The sequence below is a fragment of the Anolis carolinensis genome, unplaced genomic scaffold (genome assembly GCF_035594765.1).
Source record: "Anolis carolinensis isolate JA03-04 unplaced genomic scaffold, rAnoCar3.1.pri scaffold_27, whole genome shotgun sequence".
NCBI classification, from domain to species: domain Eukaryota; kingdom Metazoa; phylum Chordata; class Lepidosauria; order Squamata; family Dactyloidae; genus Anolis; species Anolis carolinensis.
The window spans coordinates 45,343-65,629 of NW_026943836.1; the positions used below are offsets into that span (position 1 = coordinate 45,343).

General features: G+C 48.5%; 1 protein-coding gene across 1 annotated transcript in view; it reads right to left on the bottom strand.

The window, feature by feature from the left end:
• Positions 1–20,287, bottom strand: part of gtf3c2 (general transcription factor IIIC subunit 2) — a 75,047-nt gene that overhangs the window by 19,207 nt on the left and 35,553 nt on the right. Inside the window, exons 3-16 of the mRNA XM_062966672.1 lie at positions 19,160–19,541; positions 15,554–15,881; positions 15,307–15,401; positions 14,982–15,059; positions 14,718–14,819; positions 11,395–11,622; positions 9,848–9,959; positions 9,626–9,743; positions 3,580–3,617; positions 3,120–3,252; positions 2,024–2,168; positions 908–1,069; positions 659–746; positions 425–553 (exon numbers count right to left, since the gene is read on the bottom strand). Coding sequence (XP_062822742.1) covers positions 425–553; positions 659–746; positions 908–1,069; positions 2,024–2,168; positions 3,120–3,252; positions 3,580–3,617; positions 9,626–9,743; positions 9,848–9,959; positions 11,395–11,622; positions 14,718–14,819; positions 14,982–15,059; positions 15,307–15,401; positions 15,554–15,881; positions 19,160–19,541 — 2,138 coding nt within the window. The remainder of the gene's footprint in view (positions 1–424; positions 554–658; positions 747–907; positions 1,070–2,023; positions 2,169–3,119; positions 3,253–3,579; positions 3,618–9,625; positions 9,744–9,847; positions 9,960–11,394; positions 11,623–14,717; positions 14,820–14,981; positions 15,060–15,306; positions 15,402–15,553; positions 15,882–19,159; positions 19,542–20,287) is intronic.

The window sequence follows — 20,287 nt, forward strand, 5'->3', positions numbered from 1 at the left end:
ATGAGAGGTATGAGTGAGTTAGTAAATTTGAAGACACCAGTCTGTAGACTAAGGCCTGCAAACCATTAACTACCTGCTCAGGAATTGTAATTAAAACCTGCTAATGAGACCTAAAATAGCTGACCTGCCCGGCAAACTGTGGTAAGAACTGCGAATGATAAGAAAAATGTTTACATCTGTTAACATCTGTCAACATTTGCTGACTTGATGAACTTTTGGGGAAGAGCTGCTTGTGTTTGCTAACACCAATCAAGAGGAATCAACGTCTGGTCCAGGAAACTGAGGATATTTTAGAATGGAAGACGTCTATCATTCATTTACAACTTTGGGACAACATCATCAGCAAAATATTGCTATATAAGTGACCTTACAACAATCCAGAAGGTGTGACAGAAGGACTCTGATTCGGAGAGGAGATACCTACAAATCTGCGCTCTGAGGGCCGCTTGACGTTGTGGGGGTCGAGGGAGAGGTCGGGCATCATGGCCACCCCCAGTTCCCCCGTGACGTCCCCAGCGACCACTGTGTTCAGCCAGTCGGAACCAGAGATGCTCTGCAGGTAGGAAAAGAAGAGGATAGGTTCTGGCAACAGTTGCATGAGCTTTCCTGCAAAGGGGGCTGTGTGAGGGGGCAGGTGTGGGGCAGGCCCTTTGCTTACCCAGACGGTGCCCTTGCGGGGGGCCACGAAATAGGCCCGGAAGCCCAGGAAGCCAGCGTCGAGGTAGTGGATGCCACACAGGCCGTACCTGCAGCGCAGAAGAGAAGCCAAAGTTGCCCAGCGGGGGAGACCAGGCCACGCCCCTGACCCCTGGGACCAAGGGGGTAGCCAGTCTTGCTCCCCCCCAATAGAGCCCACCTTGCCCTCAGCTGTGGGGAGGGGGGGGCAGAGAGAGAGGCGGAGACTCACGGGGCGTAGCAGTTGTCCTGGGCCACCGTGACCCCGCAGGAGGAGAGCAGCCAGGCTATCTCTGTGCTCAGGAAGCGCTTGATGCTGTTGACGGGCTCGTGCAGTCGGCGCAGGTCCCAGAACTTGATCTTCCGGTCATTCCCAGCTGTCACCAGGAAATTGCTGGAATGGGGAGAGGAGAGAAGCCTTGATAACAGCCTGGTGTTTGCTCCCCAGAAAAGGAGCAAAGATGGCCAGGAGGCTGGACCTCCACAAAGGAACGGGAGTTTGGATAGCGCTTCAGAGGGTGAAGCCAAGAGGGGAGGACCTGGGTCTTCCTGGGCCCCGTCTCTCCAACTATCCAGCTCCCCCCATGCCCCACTGGAGTCCTGGGTGTTGGGAATCCCCCTGGACTACTCAAGTCTAGATGTAGTCAGACAGATGATAGAGTTAAATTGAGGGAATCCTTTCTCTGTTTCCAAAGCATGCCCAGATAGGCTTCACTGTGTTTCACTCTTTCCTGTTTACATCACATCCCTTACTTTGAAGTAAGTAGAAATGTGAATCTTTAGGGACACTAACTTCTCATTGGTCAGAATGTCTTTTATGGCCCCAATAAACTGGACCATGAGGTTGGAACCATTTTGGTTCACTCTTCTCCTTTTGTTCTTCAAGCTAACAACACATCCTCCCATCTCTCCTGGCAAGATGTAACTATTTAGATGTTTGTTATTTTTCCTTTCTTATTTTCCTTAGAAACCAGTCTAGAGTAGACTAGACAGCTCCCAAGCCTTTCTATCTACAATGGAATTCTTTTTACCTGAATAAATACTTTTTGAACTTTTACTGAGACTCTGCACTCCATTGCAATCCTAAATAGACAAAGGCTTCTCTTGCTCGCCCCGTGTAAGTATCTGCTGCATTTGAAAGCTTTGCTTTTGCTACTCTGCTGCTTTTTGGTGGAATCTCCCCCAGAGAGGGTTAAATTGTCTAACCGCTCAGAGATTACCACAACACTGGGAGGGGCCCATGGGTGTGGTGTTCCCCCCGACAGGGTCGCTTGAGCACTCCCCACTCCCACAGGAAGTCACCATGAGATGCTCCCTCCCCTTAGCCAGCCCCCCACCGTGCTCCCACCTGTCTGCCTTGCACCACTGGATGCTGCGCACGGCCTGGTCGTGGGCCAGGAAGGAGTGGAAGGGGAAGAGCCGGAGGGAGCCGTCCGCCTGGCGTATCCGCAGCAGCAGGGAGGTGGTGGCCAGGTCCCAGAGGGCCACGGTGCCTGCGCAGGAAGAGGCGGGAGGGGAGGGAAGGAGCAGAGATGCAGGTGAGGGGTGGCTGGTGCAGCACTGAGGCCAGGAGCATGGGCAGAGCGTTCTCCGAGTGCTCCCTCCCTTACTTCTGGAAAATAACAGTCTCTGGGGGTATACCTTTTTGGAAAGAAATGGCAATCATAACCTCATTAAAAAGGGGAAAAATTATGTCATATCCGTTTGGCAAATGTGAATCTCCATGAACATATGGAGACCATCTTTTGAAAACCACGAGTCAAAAAAAGCATGATCTTGTTATGAATCCTCTGAACAAGTGATATTCATAAGCAGCCATGTAATGGCATACAGGTAATTCAGCTATCTTTAAACTGCCAAGGACAAAGACAGGCCACTACAAAAATATAGTTGGTTAGCAGAAGATGTAATTGCCCAAAATGTATACCTTGAAACCTCTTAGTTTAAAATATGCACAGAAATAATAATAAAAAATAAAAAATAATAATAAAAAACAAAAAACAGAAGTCTTTTTTGAAAAATAACCTATCTTGTTTACTCATAAAACATCTTTTATTAATTCACCATACAGGCACATTTCTTATCAAAGTTTAATTATGGATAGGATGTAGCTTCTCTGTGTTGAGTATCATTCTTAATCAATAGTCCATAGTCTTTAAGTATAATTGTACTCACTGAAGTCCATAAACATACATGCATCCACTTCCATTGAGGTCTAAAGCAAACTTATTATATTGGAGACCAAACAGCAACATGGTCTGGTGCAAGATTTCATACAAAATGGAGTCCTGAGTCTGAACATGCTCAGTACAATCACATGTCTAGAACCCCTTCCAGAGAGTCAAACTGGCAAATCCACATGGACATAGCACACAGGTTAGCAAGTATATACATCAATAAACAAATAGTGAAAGGCTTGGGAGGTTGCTGTCTCCAACACTTACCATCATAGAAGGAGGCGGCCAGGTGCAGGTGAGGCCTGGAGGGCAGCCAGGCCAAGCTGAAACACTGCCCACACTCAGCGGAGGAGCCCTCGGCCTGGATGGAGCTGACCTGCAAGGAGGCCACGCACTGGACCTGTGGGAGGAGGAGGAGGCGGGAGTGAGCAGACCCTGCGGAGGACGGGAAGGCCTCTGAGAATGCAAGATGGGTGGGAAGTGGGCCTCAGGAGCAGGCCTAGTCTCCTGTTGTGGAAGCCTCAGCCCTGCCTTCCTGGCCTCGACTCCTGGCCTGGCTCTGCCCATTCCTGCCCTACAAGAAGCTGGCTGCAGACTGGAAGTGAAGAAAGCTGTGGCCTGGAAGGGCTTATGGAGGCAGCTTGGTGACCTCAAGGGCCCCCTCCTTTCCTCAAAGCTCTTGTGAGCGGTCCGGGATTGAAAGGGATTGAAAGGGATGGGGACCCACCTTGTAGATGGCGTGCCGAGGAGAGAGGCCTCCGCTGCCTAGAAGAAGGGGGAACACAAGGGTGGTCAGTCAGAAGCATAGGGGTGGTCAGTCAGAGAGCCAGCCAGCCACAGGAGACTCCCTTTGTTGGAAATCATCCTGGACTATTCAAGTCTAAATGTAGTTAGATAGATGATAGAGTTAGATTGAGGGAATCCTTTCCCCGTTTCCAAAGCATGCCTAGATAGGATTCACTATTGTTTCCTCCCTCATGTCCTGTTTAGGTCAACCCACCCCTTTGATGCTTTAGAAATGTGATCTCTCCTAGGGCTTTGACGTCACTTCCCCAATTGGGCTTTTGGAATGTTTATGGCCCTAGAGAAGAACAGACCCACGAGGCTTGGTCGCCATTCCTTCCAGCTTCCTGCTTTGTTCCAGAGAGGACAAGCCTCTGTCCACTCTACTAGCAAGATGTAGCTATCTAGAGCTTTGTTATTTTAATCCGTCTATGTGTATTAGAACAGGATAGATTAGCTAGTTAGGTCCAAAGCTTTTCTATCCATCAATGGATTTTTTTTACCTCAATAAATGCTTTCAGACTTTAAAGCTAATTTTGCATCCCTTTGCCTTCCTGATGACAAAGAGGCCGCCTGAAACTCACATTGTGCGTAAGTCTCACTGCTGCAATTTTTACTCTGCTATTTTAATGGGAATTTATCTCATAAAGAGGGTGATTAGAGTTTAACGGCTCGTCCATTCCCAACACCCTTCCCTCCCCCCCCCTCCTCATTCTCCTCTCCAGACCACGCTTGACCACGCTCTGGTTGTTGTGAATTATGGCAGAGACAGCAGAACAAGCTCAACGACATTGGGACCCTTTCAACTCACTCCTCAGGCAATGGTTCAGCAGAGGGAGGCTGCTGGAAAGACCCACAAGCCAGCCCACCTTGGCACATAAGAAGGAATAATAATAATAACTTTATTTTTGTATCCTGCCCCATCTCCCCAAGGCGACTTGGGGAGGCTCACATGGGGACCAAGCCCAACAACATACAATAAAATACAGCGGTATAAAATACAACAATATAAAATACATAACAATCACAACAGATTAATATATCAACTGAGGGCTGTGGCGCAGGCTGGAAAGCAAGCCAGCTGCAACAAATCAACAAATCACTCTGACCAAGAGGTCATGAGTTCGAGGCCAGCGTCTTGTCTCTGTCTCTGTTCTATGTCATAGCATTGAATGTTTGCCTTTATGTGTGTAATGTGATCCGCCCTGAGTCCCCTTCGGGGTGAGAAGGGTGGAAAATAAATGCTGTAAATAAATCAAATAAATAAACTCTAAAACACAGCTTCACAGAATAAAAGCATGGTTACTGAACAGAGGAACAACGCTATGGAGGTGAGCCAGACTTCAAAGCAGATTAGACACATCCTACGATTCAGAGATAGCTCTCTTTTTGGGCAGAATAACTGAACTGGAGGCCTGTCTTGGAGGGGCCTGGTTTGAGGGAGACACAGGGCTTCTCCTGGGACAGAGCTCCATATGTGTGGATGGGCTGGAAGTGTCGCCATCCCTGGAAGGCCTGCAGTCCAGGCGGGAAAAGGATGCCCTGCAAGTCTTGATGCAAGGCCTTGCAGGGATGCCCAGCAAGAAAGGGAAGGAAGGAGGGAGGGAGGGAGGGGGCTTGGCAGTCTGCCCCACTCCAGGCCCGGCTCCCCAGGGAGAGATTCCCCATTATCACCGGCAGAAGAAAGAGGGCCAGGCTGAGCACCCAGCCTTATCACCCGCACCTTCCTCCCCCCATCACTCATTCCTGCAGACAGATGCAATTACAAGCCTCATTAACTGATAAGCCTGGCTGAGCACACAGGCGCTTCCCAGGAGGAGGTGGGGTGGGAAAAGGGGGCCCATATGGGGCAGGGAGGAGCAAGGGGAGCAAGGGGACAGAGGTGATGGTGGGTGACGGTCTGGAGTCACAGAATAGTAGAGTTGGAAGAGATCCAGTCCAACCCCCTTCCGCCAGAAAGGAAGACACAGAGAAAACAAAGCTGGTCTATCTGCCTTGAAGTGGATGTTTCTTGGGAAAACAGACACCCCTCCACTTTCCTTTTCCACATACAGAGCAGGATTTGCCCCGGGGGTCCAGAGGGGCCATTCCTGAGGGGCAGCTGAGGAAAAGAGGGCTCCAATGATCTTTCCTGGCTGTAGTCAAGGTCAAGAGAAGCCCTTGGGGTCCCCATGACCGCCGACCGGCACAGCAAGAATGGCCAGAGCGCAGGTTCTGTCCTGACAGGGTCCATAGCAAGAAAGGCAGAGGCACACGCCCCTTCCTCTTGCACCCCTGGGCTCCTTCCTGACAATAGCTGTCATATTAAAATGAACACGCCCATTTTAGAATGTATTTTAGAATGTTTTTATGAATGTTTTTATGAATGTTCACGTAGGTTATAATTTTTATATTGATTTATAGTGTGTTGTATAATTTTTATATGTGTGCTTATTGTAAGCCGCCCTGAGTCCCCTCTCAGGTGAGAAGGGCGGGATATAAATGTTGTAATAAAGAAATAAATAGATTCTCTCCTGACGTTTCGCCCACATCTATGGCAGGCATCCTCAGAGGTTGTGAGGTATGAAATGTCAGGAGAGAATACTCCTGGAACATGGCCACACAGCCCAGGAGGAGGTGGGGTGGAAAAAGGGGGCCCCTATGGGGCAGGGGAGGAGCAAGGGGAGGAAGGGGATGGAGGTGATGGTTTGGAGGCACAGAATAGTAGAGTTGGAAGAGATCCAGTCCAACCCCCTTCTGCCAGAAAGGAAGACACAGAGAAAACAAAGCTGGTCTATCCACTTTGAAGTGGATGTCTCTTGGGAAACAGACAGCCCCCTTTCCTTTCCTTTCCACATACACAGCAGGATTTGCCCCGGGGGTCCGGAGGGGCCATTCCTGAGGGGCAGCTGAGGAAAAGAGGGCTCCAATGATCTTTCCTGGCTGTAGTCAAGGTCAAGAGAAGCCCTTGGGGTCCCCATGACCACCGACCGGCACAGCAAGAATGGCCAGAGCGCAGGTTCTGTCCTGATAGGGTACGGCTGGCCCATGGCCCGGGCTGTGGCGCAGGCTGGTGAGCAGCCAACTGCAACAAATCACTGTGATGACTCATGGGCCATGTAGTCCCGTTCCTAGTACTATTGAGGCAGATGAAGAGGAAAACTTGGGTTTCCCACCGTTTCTGCCAGATTTGGAGCCCTTGCACCTGCAAGATGTTTGCCCACCAGAAGACAGCCAAACAAGCCTTGAGCAGAAATCTCCCCCATTTTCTCGCCGGGATTATTATAATCAAGATAGAAGCGCTCGAGAGGCGACTCGCCGCAGCGCCAGGATAGCTGCCAGACAATTAGCTGATTAAGTCTGCTTCCCTTGGGAAACTTTAAGGAGTCATGCATCTGGACACAGTATAGGTTTCGTTTCTTGTTCCCCAGAGAAAGTGTTCCTGGCGGGAAAACAAGATCCTATATAGGTGTTTGCCCGCAAAGGAATCCTTGCGGAGTCAATTCGTCAGCTTCGGGAGTAGATTGTGTGTGGACTACGCTACTCCAGTTCCAGGACCTTGTTCTCGTTCCAGCCCTGCCTTGTTCCCCGGACCTCGCCACGGATTTCGCCACGGACCCTGTTCTTGTTCCTCGCTTCTTGTTGCCTTGAATCAAGCCTTGTTTGCCAAGAATCTAGTTTGCTCTCCAGCCTTGCATCAAGTTCCATGGATTAAAGGACCTTGTCATTTCCCCTCATTTTCCTTGGCAAAGTGTGTGTTTCGGTTATTGGATTATAACTTTGGACTTTAATATCTCATATTGGACATTGTTTTCCTGGACTATATTTGACCTTTCCTGAAAGGTCTACTTCTGAACTATATTCTACACTTATTTTTATTGACTTTATATATTTCCTTAATAAAGATATTAGATAGATTCTGGTCTCTGCGCATGGTTATTGGTGCTCTGCAGCCTGGGTCCTGACAATCACTCTGACCAAGAGGTCATGAGTTCGAGGCCAGCTCGGAGCCTGCGTTTGTCTCTGTCTTTGTCCTATGTTAAAAAGGCACTGAATGTCTGCCTTGTATGTGTAATGTGATCCGGCCTGAGTCCCCTTCGGGGTGAGAAGGCAGGGCGGAATGTAAATACTGCAAATAAATAAATAAATAAAGGCAGAAGCAGGGAGAAGGGCCTGCCAGCTGCACACGCCCCTTCCTCTTGCACCTCTGGGCTCCTTCCTGACAATAGCCGTCATATTAAAATGATGTGCAGATTTGATAAATGTGGATTTAATATTTGAATTTTCGAATGGAACTGAATGAAAGGAATGAGTGAATGAGAGCTAATTAATTTTGAAGATGCCATTCTGAAGATTAAGGCCTGCAATGACTAAACCATTAACAACCTGCTTGCTGAATTGTAATGAAAACTGAAATGGTTGACTTGCCTGGTAAACTGTGATAAGAACTGTGATGGTGATAAGAGAAATGTTTAAGAGAGATAAGAGAAATGGGCTCAGGCTGTGGCGCAGGCTGGAGAGCAGCTGCAATGAATCACTGCAATGAATCACTCTGACCAGGAGGTCATGAGTTCGAAGCCAGCTCGGAGCCTATGTTTGTCTTGTCTTTGTTCTATGTTAAAAGGCATTGAATGTTTGCCTATATGTGTCATGTGATCTGCCCTGAGTCCCCTTCAGGGTAAGAAAGAAGGGCGGAATATAAATGCTGTAAATAAATAAATAAATAAATAAATGTTTACATCTGTCAACATTTGCTGACTTGATTAATTTTTTTTGTGGGGGGAGTGTTTAGGTTAATCAGAGACAATGGCTCTTTTAAGTTAAGGAAATGTTAAGAAGGAAGTCAACACAAGGCTTGCGTTTGCTAACACCAATCAAGGAGAGTCAAGATCTGCCAGGAAACTGAGATGGAGCCAGGATGTTACAGGATGGAAGACGTCTATCATTTGTTTACAACCAGAAGACAACATCAGCAAAATATTGCTATATAGGAGACCTTATTACAATCCAAAAATTGTGACAGACAGCGGAGCTGCTCACCTGCCATGCTGTGTGGAGATGGTGTATAGGGAGTGTCAGATCTGCAATGGAAAGCAATTCTGGACACTTCCTTCTTTTCGCAAGGGAAGAGAAAGGAGTGCATTTTGGAAGCATGTTCTTTTTTGGCGTTTTGGCAGCATTTTGGAAGTTTTGGAACTATGTGTTGTCAGGCTGCAAGGAAAGTAGGGCCTGGCCTAACCAGGTGCATCTCTAAGGAGGGAGAAAAGGATATGGAAATATTTGGATGAATGACAATGAATGAATGTGAGTGTGAATGCTAAGTCAAAACGTCTGTTTGTTAGCCAATGTAACTGTAGGTTGCTTGTGAATCTAATGTAGTTATATAGAATCTGTATGTCTAAATGTTGTTCTGTTGAGGTTTTGATACTCTCTCACACTGAAAATGTTGGATTTTTGGTTGTGTGTATAAGAAATGTAAATCAAGTGTTTCTGCTGTTTTGCAAGTGTGTGTTTCAGCAATGAAACAGTTAACAGCAGGCCAGTTTGACTGACAGCCTGCTGTGACCTATGAGACATGATTTCCATCGGAACTTCCTTCAGACTAAGGAATGTGTTTTCTTATCTCTTGTTGTACTGTGAGAGAAGAGCTGAGCCGAAGAATGCCGGCTTCGAGCGACTCTGCTACTTTGTAAATATTAAATAAGTGTTTGAACTTCAGGCTGCAGATGTCTTTGAGTCTGACTTTGGAGGAATTGGCGAGGGCAGAAAAATTCACCAATTCATCAGGGTGCTGGTCCGGAGCATGATTGATTGATGGTGGTTGAAGAAACCCACCAACTCACACCCTGACTCCTGGCACTGAACTTGACAGAAAATTGCAATAAAAAGAACCTTTGTTTAAAAGGTATTCATGACACAGCTTCCATGTTGCCTCTTCCTGCCCCACTTGGGTGAGAGACCCTTCCCTGCTGCCCCCCCCAGGGCCTCTCCTGTCTGTCAGCTCTTCCTACCTGTTACCTGGGCTGTCTGTTGGGCCCTCAGGGCCTCCGGGTGAGGAAGGCTGTAGAGCAGCACCTGTCCGTCCGAGAAGGCCGCTGCCAGCAGGCCCAGGCGGCTCATCTGGGGGGCCTGCAAAGAGGGGAGTAGAGCCAGGACACAACCCGAGAGCAGAGGGGCCCGCTCCCCCCAGGTGCCCCCCCCTCCCCCCGCAGTGCCCATTGAGCGTGACTGACCTTGCGCCGGACGGAGGGGGGCTCCCAGGCGCCGCTGGGGCAGAACTTCAGGTCCCAAATGCAGCCGTGGTCGGTGGCAATGGCAAAGGCCAGTCCTGGTTTGGTGGCGGATCTGAGAGGGAGGGAAGGAGGGAGGGAAAACCACGTCAGGAGGGAAGAGGCCTCATCCCTTGGGTGTAGAGAGCCAGGAGGGTGGAGGGACCTGCCTGGGGGACATGACTGCTGCCTTGGTTTCCTCCTGTGTTTCCTAGATCTTTGTTATTCAAGGTGTTTTGCTTCCTGCCTGCATGGAGAGGCCACTTCTCCCTTCTCCCCCCCCCCTCCCCAAACCCTTTAGTATATATATGAGGACCTTCAGATTCTTTGCGGAGCCTCTGGTGGCTCAGTGTGTTACTACTGCTGAGCTGCTGAACTTGCAAACCGAAAGGTCCCAGGTTCAAACCCGGGAGCGGTGTGAGCGCCCACTGTTAGCCCAAGCTTCTGCCAACCTAGCAGTTCGAAAACATGCAAATGTGAGTAATCAATAGATACCGCTCCAGCGGGAAGGTAACAGCGCTCCATGCAGTCGTGCCAGTGGCCACATGACCTTGGAGGTGTCTATGGACAATGCCAGCTCTTTGGCTTAGAAATGGAGATGAGCACCAACCCCCAGAGTCATTGGACACAACTGGACTTAACGTCAGGGGAAACCTTTACCTTTACTTCAGATTCTTTATCAAGCACTTTACAAGACTGAGATTGATTACTGTTGTTTTTACCTGCCACAATCGCTGTATTTTACTGTTTTAACCAAGGGCATTGTGAAGTTGTGATGTTTATGTTGGCTGCTTTTTGTTTTATCTTACTGTTTTTGCATTTTTTGTATCTTGTATGTTGTTCCTTGAGTGCTTTGTGAACCACCTGAGCCCCTCTGGGAGATGTTGGAGGGGTACAAATGAAGTCTATTATTAGAGTTATTATAATGTATTGCCCTTCGTTTGAGAAGGGAACACCACGAGTCTTCCCTCCACCTCAAGATGCACTAGGGACTTTTCTATCAGTTTGGGAACTTTCTTTTGTCTGGGGTTGTTGTATGTTTTCCGGGATGTATGTCCATGTTCCAGAAGTATTCTCTCCTGACATTTCACCTACATCTATGGCAGGCATCAGAGGTTGCCTACCATAGATGTACCTCACAACCTCTGAGGATGCCTGCCATAGATGTGGGCGAAACGTCAGGAGAGAATACTTCTGGAACATGGCCAGATAGCCCAGAAAACATACAGCAACCCTGTGATCCCAGCCATGAAAGCCTTTGACAACACATTTCTTTTGTCTGTCTCCTGTTTTACCATTTTCAAACCTACCAGAGCATCATCCTGCAGATTTCCTCTCCTACCTTAAACTCATACATAGCATGACTACACTGCACTCTGCTCTAGTTGCCAATGTTCCCACACCCAAGAGGGTGCCAAAGATGTGCCTCTAGCCCAGGACAGGGACTGTGTTTGTGTGTGTGTGTGGAATGGGGCCTTCTTCCAGTCAGCCTCTCCTTGTTCCACACTCACCCTGCATCTTGCTGGAGGGCCCCAACCTCCCAGAGCTGGAGCAGGGCGGGCCCCAGGTGGGTCCCCGAGAGGTGGTGCTGGTCCTCCATGCCGGGGTGGCAGTAGAGGGCCAGGTGCTGGGAGGCCAGGGCACCCTCCGGGGTGGGGCACCACTCCAGGGCCCACACCGGACCCCCCACAAAGAAGGTCATGTCCAGGCGCTCCGGGTGGGGCGGCAAGGCGCTGAACCTGTGAGGGAAGGCAGAGGGAGAAATGATTTGGAGGAGGAGAAGCAGGGAGGAGAAGCAGCAGCAGCAGCAGCAATGTCTGGCCACGGAAGGCACCAAGGGGGGTCCAGACTGATTCTGCTGCCTCCCGCCTTGAGATCAGAGGACGCATGTCTCACTGGCCAACAGGGCAAAACACAAATGCAATTCCAGACTGTGCTGCAAAGACAAGAAGCCGATGTGCCAGGCTTCTACCAGGCTTCTAACAGGAGCAAACTACAGGGCGCGTTCTATGCCTCTGTTTAAGGAGCTCCATTGGCTGCCGTTTGTTTTCCGGGCCCAATTCAAGGTTCAGGTTATCACCTACAAAGCCCTAAACGGTTTGGGACCGCATCTCCCCCTATGAACCTGCACGATCTCTTCGCTCTTCGGGGGAGGCCCTCCTCTTGCTCCCACCACCTTCGCAGTTGCGGCTGGTGGGGACGAGAGAGAGAGAGAGGGCCTTCTCCGCTGTGGCCCCCATCCCGCCTCTGGAACTCACTCCCGAGGGAGATTAGACAGGCCCCCACCCTCCTTGCCTTTCGAAAAAGCCTTAAAACCTGGCTTTTCCGGAGGGCCTTCGACGACTAATTTTTGGGGGTTGATTTGTCTGCCCTTTTAATTTAATTAGAGAGTGTTCTGCCATGATTATTGATACCTTGCTGAATACTTCTGCCACGAAGCTACAGAATCCCTCTATTTCGGCCTAGAACTGTTTTATCTCCTTGTTTTTAACATGTGATGTATGTATTGATTGTATGACTGCTTTTCATGTTTGATTTTACAATGTGTAATTTGTCACTGTTTTTATTATTGTTGTGAGCCGCCCCGAGTCCCCTCGGGGAGATGGGGCAAGATATAAGAATACATTTTTTTTTATTATTATTATTATTATTATTATTATTATTATTATTATTATTATTATTATTATGTTGCAGCAGTTTGAGTGCTGCACTAAAACATTGCACTACTTGCTCAGCCATGGAAACATACTGGGTGATTATATGGGCAGGTCACACTCTCCCAGCCTTATAATAATAATTTTAAAAAAACTTTATTTATACCCCGCCACCATCTCCCCGCGGGGACTCGGGGCGGCTTACATGAGGCAGAGGCCCAAACAACATAGAACAAAACATAAACAACATAATACAAATCACACTATAAAAAGATAAAACAGTAATACAATATATCAATTAAAACAAAAATACAGGATAAAAAATTGCATTTAAAACACATAAATGATAAAATCGTAATAAAAACGGGATAGATTATTAAAAACCCTCTGGGGCTGATTAATTAATGATTGTATCTCCAAAGGCCTGCCTTAGAGAAAGGCAATGCTAGTAAGGACCCAGTGGATAAAGCTGGCCAAGAAAACCCTCAGAGGAGGCGACTTGGGAGTCAGGGGTGTAGTGTTGTATCAGACCTTTGGGAGATCGGGGTCTGAACGGCCTCTTGCTTCTCAGCCCTAGAGGGAGGCCAACACTCCCACTCCCCACAAACCTTGCCAAGAAACCCCCTCAACGGCTTAGCCTCCAGAGTGCCATGAAGGAGAGATGTCTTGAAGGTGAGCAGCAATCCCATAGCTATTATGGACTTTACCCTTTAAGCCCAAGTCTGCAGCCCTCCCTCCCTCCCTCCGGTGTGTCCTTCCCAATGGCACTCTTCCCGTCCACCCCATCCCTTGTTTGCCACATTCAGGTGAATCTGGGGCTTACAAACAGGGAGGATGGAGTCTGGGCACCCAACACTCATTTGGCAAGAAGCTCTGTGCCTCTGGAACCAGGGACCGTATGCTTGACATGCCAGCCTTGGCTGATGGCGGTTGTGCACCGACAAAGCATGACTGACTTGCAGGGCTTTCCTGATCAGATCTGCTCAGAGAGGGTCTGCCCTTGCCTCCTTCCCCTGAGGCCAAGACTGTGTGCCTTCTCCAAGTTCTCCCAGTGTCTCTGAACTGGCGGCTCATAATATTTAGTTATTTATTTGAAGTATTTACCGAATATACTTGAGCATAAGCCGACCTCAATATAAGCCGAGGCACCTAATTTTACCACAAAAAACTGGGAAAATTTATTGACTCAAGTATAAACCGAGGGTGGGAAATGCCGCAACTACTGGTAAATTTCAAAAATGAAAATAGATACCAATACAATTACATTAATTGAGGCATCAGTAGGTTAAATGTTTTTGAATATTTACATAAAACTGTAATTTAAGATACAGTAGAGTCTCACTTATCCAAGCTAAACGGGCCAGCAGAGAATATTGGATAAGAGAATATCTTAGATAATAAGGAGGGATTAAGGAAAAGAATCAAAGAATCATAGAATAGTAGAGTTGGAAGAGACCTCATGGGCCATCCAGTCCAACCCCCTGCCAAGTAGCAGTATAAGCCTATTAAACATCAAATTAGGTTATGATTTTACAAATTAAGCACCAAAACATCATGTTATACAACAAACTTGACAGAAAAAGTAGTTCAATACGCAGTAATGTTATATTGTAATTACTGTATTTACGAATTTAGCACCAAAATATCACAATGTTTTGAAAACATTGACTACAAAAATGCCTTGGATAATCCAGAACTTTGAATAAGCGAGTGTTGGATAAGTGAGACTCTACTGTAATAATAGGACTTTAATAAGATAAGACCGTCCAACTCGGATTACCTACAGTACATACTGGAGTATAAGCCGACTCAAATATAAACCAGCCAGGACCCTCACTCAAGTATAAGCTGAGGGGGGCTTTTTCAGCCCTAAAAAGGGCAGAGAAACCTGGCTTATACTCGAGTATATATGGTATATCCCACCCTTCTCACCCCAAACACAAAACACATATACAGCAAACATTCAATGCCAATTACATAATCAACAAGGACAGACAACACAGACAGAGGTAAAGGCAGTTTTTTCCATCTGATTTCCAGCATCTTAATACAAGGCAGTCCACAGACATTCCCTCTCCATCTCTTCAGGAGGGGAGTCTTGGCAGTTGCCACACACACGTCTTGCCCAAAGGAAGACCACACAGCCTGGATCAGGACCCACACCTGTCCCTTGCACCTACCTGTTGACCCGGTAGAGGACACTGCTATCTTCCTGGAGACCTTCTCGCCGGATGGAGAAGAGCGGGGACTTGGTCTCCCTCGGGAGGTACTCCTCTGCTTCACTTTGGAAAGGAAGGAAGGAAGGCAGAGTGGGCACCCTGGCCCCTTCCCTGAGGCCCCTCCCTCCTATGGGCCCCGTGGCTTCCTTCAAGAAGGGCGAAAAGCCACGTCGGCCTGCCCCAGGCCTCTCCTCTCCCGCCTGAGGCTGCCCCAGGGCCACTCACCTCTCCGAGAGGCAGGCCCACTTCCGGGCAGAGGGCACCCACTCCGGAAACTCCCAGGGAGAGTGGAACCGCTCTCGGCTGTGGGACAAGAGAGCACACCTTATCTCCTGTATGAGACCCCCTGGAGAGGCCTCTCTCTCTGCTCCACCACCTCTCAGACCCATTCTTTGGGAAAGGGGGCCTTCCTGGGGGCTGCTTCCAGAATGGAGAGCTCTCTTCCCAGGGAAGTCAGGAGGGCCCTGGAGCCTGGGCCCCCTCCCCTTGTCCCCAAGCTGCCCACCGCAGCAGCCTGCCATTCTAGAGGCCTCAACGCCCGGCGACTCACAATTGGTGAGTGACGGAGAGGGATTTCCACACAGGAATCATGATGGAGTTGTGCAGGCCGTTGGGAGCGAAGCCTCGGCAGTGGGTCTTTGGCCTCTGGGAAAGAGAAAGGGGTTAAGGCCCACAGAACCGCTTCCTTGTCCTTGTCCCTCAGCCATGGGCCCAAGACTGCGCTCCGTTTGAGGGCCCTGCCTGCCCCCCACCCCAACACCCTGGAAGAGGGCAAAGGCTCAAGGGGCCCCTGTTACCGGCGCCGGTGCCACCGTTACTGCTCTCTGCACGCCAGGCTCCAGCTCGGACTCCGAGGCCTCACTCAGGAGCAAGTCCTCCTCGTCTTCCTCCTCCTCCTCCTCCTGGTATTCTTCGTCCTCTTCCTCCTCCTCCTCCTGCAGGAGACCCTCTTCCGGGGGAACAAAGTCCGCGTCCTCCTCCGATGTATCCCGCCGCGGCTTCCGTCCTCGCGGCTTCCTGCCGGGTTCCTCGGGCTTTGGGGCATCCTCCGAGGCCTCGCTGCATGGCGGGGCCTGGCACACGGAGCTCAGCTCTTCAGCCAGTTCCTGCAGGTAGAGAAGGGCCCTGCGAGGAAGAAGCAAGCAGAGAAGAAGGTGCCGGGAGAGAGACAGGAGGGGAGGTCAGGGCCTGGAGCTCCTGAGCCCCTTCAGGACAAGAGGAGGGGACTCTCGGGAGTCCTTGTGGACAACAAGTTAAACATGAGCCAACAATGTGATGCGGCTGCTAAGAAAGCCAATGGGATTCTGTCCTGCATCAATAGGGGAATAGCATCTAGATCCAGGGAAGTCCTGCTCCCCCTTATTCTATTCTGCCTTGGTCAGACCACTTTACCTGGAATCACACTGTGTCCAATTCTGGGCACCACAGTTGAAGGGAGATGTTGACAAGCTGGAATGTGTCCAGAGGAGGGCGACTAAAATGATCAAAGGTCTGGAGAACAAGCCCTATGAGGAGCGGCTTAAAGAGCTGGGCATGTTTAGCCTGCAGAAGAGAAGGCTAAGAGGAGACATGTTTTCTGGTGCCCTGCAGACCAGGACACGGAACAATGGCTTCAAACTACAGGAAAGGAGATTCCACCTGAACATCAGGAAGAACTTCCTCACTGTGAGAAGGGCTGTTCACAAGTGGAACTCTCTCCCCCGGGCCGTGGTGGAGGCTCCTTCCTTGGAAGCTTTTAAGCAGAGGCTGGATGGCCATCTGTCGGGGGTGCTTTGAATGCGATTTCCTGTTTCTTGGCAGAATGGGGTTGGACTGGATGGCCCATGAGGTCTCTTCCAACTCTACTATTCTATGATTCTATGAAAACGCACAGCACTTGCATCTGTCAAGCCTTTAGGGACAGGGGAAACCTGTAGGACATGACTGGACATTAGCTGAAGGTGGCTTGCTTCCTGTGTCACAAAAATATGACGTGCAGCTTTGATAAATGTGGATTTAATATGTGTGGATATGAATGAATTTTATGAATTTTTATGTATGGATGGGGCCCAATTTGGCTGAAGACACAATTCTAAGATTAAGGCCTGCAATGATTAATTGCCTGCCTCCTGAACTGTAATTAAAAGTTGCTGAACCGTGATAAGAACTGTGACAGTGATAAGAGAAATGTTTACATCTGTTTACATTTGTCAACATTTGCTGACTTGATGAACTTCTGGGAAAAAAACAACGTAATCAGAGACAATGGCTCTTTCAAGTGAAGGAAGTGTTTACAACATTAAGAAGGAAGTCAACACTATTTCAGCATGTTAAAATCAGTTGGTATGTGTGTCAGAACAGGAAAATTGCAAAGCATTAAGGAGCCAATTGAGCCTGGGAAAGTTGGCTACAGTTACAGTTTTTGCTGGAGCTCAGTTCTGGAAAAGAGCTTAGCAAGAGAGGTTTTGTTCCTAGGCTGCTGGAGGAAGACATTGTGTGGGAGTCAATGCAACTGCTCATATGAATGTGTATATGTTGCTCTGCATTTCAAAGAATAAAGTTCCTGTTATTTACTGTTCATCTGCATGGCACATCCTTTCTTGGCAAGACAGTGTATAGACTGCTCAAGAGTGAACTACACATGATTTTCATTTCGTCACAAACACAAGGCCAACAACAATCAAGGAGAGTCAATATCTGGCCAGGAAACTGAGATGGAATCAACATATTCCAGGATGGAAGACGTCTATCATTCATTTACAGCTTTTTGGGACAACATCAGAATAAATATTGCTATATGAGACGCCTTCTACCATTCCAGAAAGTGTGACAGACAGCAAGCTGTTCACCCGGCACGCTTGACAGAGATTGTGTATAGGGAATGGCAGATCTGCAATGGAACGCAGAGTGTGGTCACTTTTGGCTCCTTACGTGTTGCAAGGGGTCAGGTTGTGCTGTATGGAAAACAGGGGTCTGATCCTTGGCATTGTTCTTAGGGAAAGAAGATATGTTTTGACGTTTTGGAACTGCGTGTTGGCAGGATGTAGAGAAGCAGGGTCTGGCCTAACAGGTGTTCATCTCCAGGAGATGCTGAAGGAAGAATGGTGATGTATGCATGAGGATGAATGAATGTACATGTGTGTGAATGCTGAGTAAAAATTAACACACACCCCCTTTGTTTGTTTGTTAGCAAATGTAACTGTAGTAGGTTGTTGTGAATCCAATGTAGTTACACGGAATCTGTATGTCTAAATGTTGTTCTGTAAAAGTTGTTCTGATATACCCTCTCACACTGGAAATTGCAATAAAAAGAACCTATGCTTTAAAGTTATTGAAAAGTTATTCCTAACACCTGCCTGCATGGGGAGGTCTCTTGCCCAAAGCCTTCTTCCCCAAAGCCTTAGGCGCTTTATGACCCTTTGTTTGAGGAGAAAACACCAAGAGGCCTCTCCGTCTAAAAGGCCCAAACACAGAGACATGGGAGCCAGCATTAAGGACTCCTCTACTAAACTTAGGGAACTTTATTTTCCTATCTACATTTTTATACAAAATGGATTACCTACAAGTAATCTTACTGGAGCAAAAGCATCATTCTACAGATCCTCTCACCTGTTTCCTATCATAAACTCACATATACTAGCCGGGCTGTGGTGCAGCTGGCTAGTAACCAGCTGCAATAAATCACTACTGACCGAGAGGTCATGAGTTTGAAGCCCGGGTCGGGTTAAGCCCCCGACCATTAAATAGCCCGGCTTGCTGTTGACCTATGCAGCCCCGAAAGACAGTTGCATCTGTCAATTAGGGAAATTTAGGTACGCTTTATGCGGAAGGCTAATTTAACTAATTTACAACATCATAAAACTGCCAGCAAAACACGAGGAATGGAATGAGGAAGTACAGCCCTAGTGGACGATGAAGCAACAGCTCCCCCTGTGGCCAGAATCGTGAAGCTGGAAAAAAATGTTAAATGCCTCTGTGTCTGTCTATATATGTTGTTTGTCTGTTGGCATTGAATGTTTGCCATATATGTGTTCATTGTAATCCGCCCTGAGTCCCTTTCGGGGTGAGAAGGGCGGAATATAAATATTATAAATAAATAAATAAATAAATAAATAAAGCACTGGAGAGACTGAACTCGACTCTGCTAGAGATCCAAAATCGGGCATGGGCAAACTTTGGCTCTCCCTCCAGGTGTTTTGGATTTCAACTCCCACAATTCCTAACAGCTTACCGCCTGTTAAGAATTGTGAGATTTGAAGTCCAAAACGACTGGAGGGAGTGCCAAAGTCGGTAATTGTGCACCACATTCCATCATCAGCAAGGATGCCCCTGAGAGAGATGGGAGCCCACGCTAGGAGGGAAAGGCAAAGCCGGGGGGCTTCTGGTGATCTCCCCTCCCAACCTGCACCTCTTGCGCCACTCACACTTTGGCCGCTCTCCGCTTCGGGCGCCCCCCAGGCGTGGTCTCCAGGCCGTCCTCCGTGGCGTCCAGGCCCTTCATCTTCTCCTCCTCGGGAGGGAGGGGCTCGGGGGCCTCCAGTCCTTGCGCCAGCTTCAGCAGGAGCAGCTCCGCCTTGGATTTGCGCCCACGCTTCTTGGGCACCTTGGCCGGGAGGGAGGGGCCGTTCAGGGAAGGCCCGGGGCTGGTGGCGGCCCCCCCGGAGGACTTGGGGCGGCCCCCCCTCCGGCCAGGGGCTCCCTTCCGGGGCTTCCTCCCACGGGGGCCCTTCGGCCGGGGAGGGGCGACAGCACCCGGAGCCTCCTCAGGATGTCCCAGGACGGGGGCCGCTGCGCCATGGAGCTCATCTGTGGCAGAACAAGCAAAAGACCACGTCAAGAGGAAAACTACGGGTTTCACGTGCAAAGATACCTGCATGATGTACCTCAAACAGAGCTGTTTCTAACTGGCATTCAGAAGTTACATTTCTTTTTTTAGTGTACAGCAACTCAGAAATTGCATTTTTAAATATTTCTTATTTATTTTTAATCATGTTGCTCTCAAATTAGTTTAATTGGCTTTAAATGACCGTTTAGAGGAGGGGGCAAGCTATGCTTTCTGCTGCTCTCCAGACTAGTAAATTCAAATGGCAGGAAAAGTGATTCCACCTCAACATTAGGAAGGCCTTTCTGATGGTAAGAGTTGTTCAATCAAAGAATCTGCTGCTGCCTTGGAATCCAGTGAAGTCTCTTTCCTTTTTCTGGAGGCTTTTAAGCAGAGGCCAGATGGCCCTCTGTCAGGAGAGCTTTGACTGTGGCGGAAGTGAACTGGACTGGGTGACCCTGGCGGGTCTCTTCTAACTCTGGGGCCCCTTCAATCCTGTTATATAAAATCCAGATTATCTGCTTTGAACTGGATTATATTATATTATATTATTTATTTATTTACATCACTTTTACCCCGCCTTTCTCTCCGAGGAGACTCAAAGCGACTTACAGTAAATAAGCAAAAATTCAATGCCTAAAAACAATGTAAAAACAACAATTCATATAAAACAATCTACAAAACAACAGTTCATATAAAACAGATACCATTACAAAATAAAATCACATTA